The sequence below is a fragment of the Cucumis sativus genome, chromosome 5, assembly GCF_000004075.3.
Source record: "Cucumis sativus cultivar 9930 chromosome 5, Cucumber_9930_V3, whole genome shotgun sequence".
Classification (NCBI taxonomy): Eukaryota; Viridiplantae; Streptophyta; class Magnoliopsida; order Cucurbitales; family Cucurbitaceae; genus Cucumis; species Cucumis sativus.
The window spans coordinates 18,926,266-18,929,833 of NC_026659.2; the positions used below are offsets into that span (position 1 = coordinate 18,926,266).

General features: G+C 29.0%; 1 protein-coding gene across 1 annotated transcript; it reads left to right on the plus strand.

The window, feature by feature from the left end:
- Positions 1–1,230: 1,230 nt before the first annotated feature.
- LOC101213028 (transcription factor MYB20) lies at positions 1,231–3,119 on the plus strand. The gene is made up of 3 exons (XM_004140251.3): positions 1,231–1,498; positions 1,606–1,735; positions 2,299–3,119. The coding sequence occupies exons 1-3, from the start codon at positions 1,366–1,368 to the stop codon at positions 2,936–2,938; spliced, it is 903 nt and encodes a 300-aa protein (XP_004140299.1). The 5' UTR covers positions 1,231–1,365; the 3' UTR covers positions 2,939–3,119.
- Positions 3,120–3,568: the final 449 nt, after the last annotated feature.

Sequence of the window (3,568 nt, forward strand, 5' to 3'; positions counted from 1 at the left end):
AAAACATACATGTTTATGAAGAGCCTTCGTTCCTAAGTAATTGATTATTTCTTAAAACATATTTAACTATGCATGATTACATTTCGTTAAATGTGTCATCTCTGAGCACGAGGTTAAGACAATGTCCTCAATAGAAGAAAGATTAATATACTTAAATCTCTTGAGTTCCTTTTCATATCATTAATCCAAATAAAATTAGTGATTATATTTAATTTTCATAAATTATTGAAATCAAATATTTGTTTTAGTTTAGTAAAGGGAAGTAAGAAATTAACTCTCATCTTTTTAAATACTTACTATACGTATTCTCTTTTTTATTGTTATATTTCGAGTTATACATTTTAAAATTCGAGTAGATTTACACTATTTAAATAGATGAATTACTTCTCTCATTATCAATTGATTTTAAGATGAAATTTCATGCTACCAAATATTTTTTTGGTTCATTTTCTTTATTAATTTCAAAAGTTTCATATTGTTCATATACTATCAACTTTCATTTCACTTTACTTAAATAAAAAAACAAGAGTCTATTTTATATGTTTCTAACTAACCAATATAGTTTGTTCTTAGGAGTAGTTTAAAGATGAAAATATAAAGGAGTTGAAGTTTGAGCATTTTAAATATAAAGAACGAAAATGAAGCAACATAGAAAATATATATGGATTGGAATTAAACAATTTAAAAATAAAGAAGGTAAAATAAACCAAAAATAAAGTAAAAAGTATAATAAAAATAGTATTTAAACCTAAAAACGTCTAAGTTATAATTGTAGATATAAATTTGAGTGTATATTCAACCCATACATTTAACCATGAAAAACATTCAAACCATATTATGTCTTGATGGGTCTCATGAATAATTTTCTGGAGATTGAAAGTTTGTTTGTTAGTATGGAATGTGAAAGGATGATGTGAAGTAGAGTAGAAATTGCTTGAAGTAAAAGCAAAAATAGAAAAAAAGGGAAATAAATGGGGGGCGAAATTTCTGAAAATGACATCACACACACACAACTTGATATACGCGTAAATCTTCATATTTATTTCACAACGTTCATACATCCCCAATTCCTCCAAAACAAAACTCCAATATATATACATATATATATATATATATATATATATATATATAAGTAAAACAAAAGGTAAATGCCAGGTGGCTATGATATAATTCAGCTCGAGAAAAATAAAGGCAAAGTCTCTCTATCTCAAACTAAGTGGCTTTCCTTCCATATTCCATCAATCTCTCTCTCTCTATATATAAATGTTGGTTCCATTGAGAGTTTTATAATTCGAGACTCTCTCTTTTTCTTTTCTCTTCTCTCCAAAGCCTAAGAAATTAAATAGGAAGAAAATTTTATAAATAATGGGAAGGCAACCATGTTGTGATAAAATTGGGTTGAAGAAAGGGCCATGGACTGCGGAAGAAGATAAGAAGCTCATCAGTTTCATACTCACCAATGGCCAATGCTGTTGGAGGGCTGTCCCTAAACTTGCAGGTCTCCTCTCTTTATCCTTCTCTTTTCATCGACACCATTGATTAAAAGGTGATGTTAGTGTGTATATATGTCTAAACAAGTTGAACTATGTTTCGAGATTCTTGCAGGATTGTTGAGATGTGGGAAGAGCTGTAGGTTGAGATGGACAAATTACTTAAGGCCAGATTTAAAGAGAGGCCTTTTGTCTGAATATGAAGAGAAGATGGTCATTGATCTTCATTCTCAACTAGGCAACAGGTTTCTTTTGTTTCTTACTTTTTGTTTCTTCCTTTTTAATCTTTTTAGCTCTCTTCCCTTTTCTTTTTTTTTTTTTCTTTTCTTTCTTCTTTTTGGTATTTTTTGGGACAATTGGAGGCTTGAGCCATGTGGTATAATCATAGTCATGGAAGAATATAATGTAGTCTTTTTTCTCAAAAGAAGGGGCAATTTTGACTTTTTACATTTTCTATAAAGGGGAATGGAAAGAGTGGATATCTCTAACTACTCAGAAAAACTCACCCATGTTTTACAACTTTTTAAGTGGCCTGACATTGCCAACCTCAAAATATCATTACTTTCATCTTCATTAATTTGGAAATATATATATATATATATATATATATATATTTGTCACCCATTCTTATATTTTGACAAACTAAAATGGAGAGACTTTTTCTTATTTAATAAATTAAACATTTTAAAAGAAGAATATTATAGTGGTAGGACAGTAAGTATTTTCTTATTTTTAATCATAAGTTGAACTAAAAATGATTCTCACCTACACTAACAAACTAATACTACTTTTCTTCTTCCTGTTACAGATGGTCAAAAATTGCTTCACATCTTCCGGGAAGAACAGACAACGAGATAAAAAACCACTGGAACACTCACATAAAGAAGAAACTAAAAAAAATGGGAATAGACCCTCAAACTCACAAGTCTATTTCTCAAACTTCAGATGACACCCATTTGACTGACAAGGATAAAAGACAATCATCGCAACCTCCATCACCACCAAAAGAGCTCAAGAAAGAGGTGACAGCGGCCAAAACCGACATAATAGAAACGAACATAACAGACTTGATTATGGATGGATTTTGCACAGAAGAAGTCCCTTTAATTGAGCCACATGAAATTCTAGTTCCTTGTGCTTCTTCATCTTCAACAACCTCAACTTCTTATTCTTCTTCATCTTCCTATTCTTATTCTTCATTTTCATCAAATCCAGAATCAGCAGCCAATTTGCTTCAAGATTTGGTGAATGAGTTTCCTGAGTTCGAGTGGCCAAATATTTGCGAAGAAAATGGGATAGTGGAGGAAGGGCTTTTGGAAGATGATTTTGGTAGTAGTTGGGATTTTATGGTAAATAATTATGAGGGAGGTAATGCCAATAATTTTGGGAATGATCCATTTGTTGGTTTGGAATTGGAAAATTCTCAATCTTGGGTTTATGGCTTGTAATGAATCATGAACATCGTGTCATGTTAAACTTTATATTATATGATCAAATTATATATATATCATAATCATATATATATTGTCTGTGAGGGACTTTGGTTCTTTTTTTCTTAACATAGATTCAATAAATTAAAGATCACAACATCTTTTGGGGATAACCCCAACTTTTGTTGTATTGTAAACAGTTTTCCTTCCATTTTTCCTTCCATTCTTACTTTTAATTACTTTAATTTAATGTATATACTTTTACCCATGAATTGAGAAATTGTCGAATAAAATAAAAAAAAAAAAACGACGAAGTTATATATCCAAGTTTAATAGTTATTTTGACTGTGCACCTTCTTGATTTATTTTTTAATATTTTTATTTTAATAAATTTTATAGTACTGAATTTTATATTTTATAAGACAATATATGAAAATGAAAATAAAAGTGAAACACGTTATTGTGCTTTTGAGTTTATAGGTAATTTTATTTTGATAACAAAACTATATTCAACTTAATTAACTTTGTTAATAAAATAAAAAATGATACCATCCAATATATAGTTCAATATAAGAAAGTGGAGATTTAAATGTTAAACTTTTTAGTGAAGATTATATATTAATATCAATTGAACAAATGTTGTAATAT

Bases quoted from the DNA above. Each gene is read 5' to 3' on its own strand.
- LOC101213028 (XM_004140251.3), top strand. From the start codon at position 1,366: ATGGGAAGGCAACCATGTTGTGATAAAATTGGGTTGAAGAAAGGGCCA. The intron at 1,499-1,605 runs GTCTCCTCTCTT...AGATTCTTGCAG, and splicing joins GGCTGTCCCTAAACTTGCAG to GATTGTTGAGATGTGGGAAG. The intron at 1,736-2,298 runs GTTTCTTTTGTT...TTCCTGTTACAG, and splicing joins CATTCTCAACTAGGCAACAG to ATGGTCAAAAATTGCTTCAC.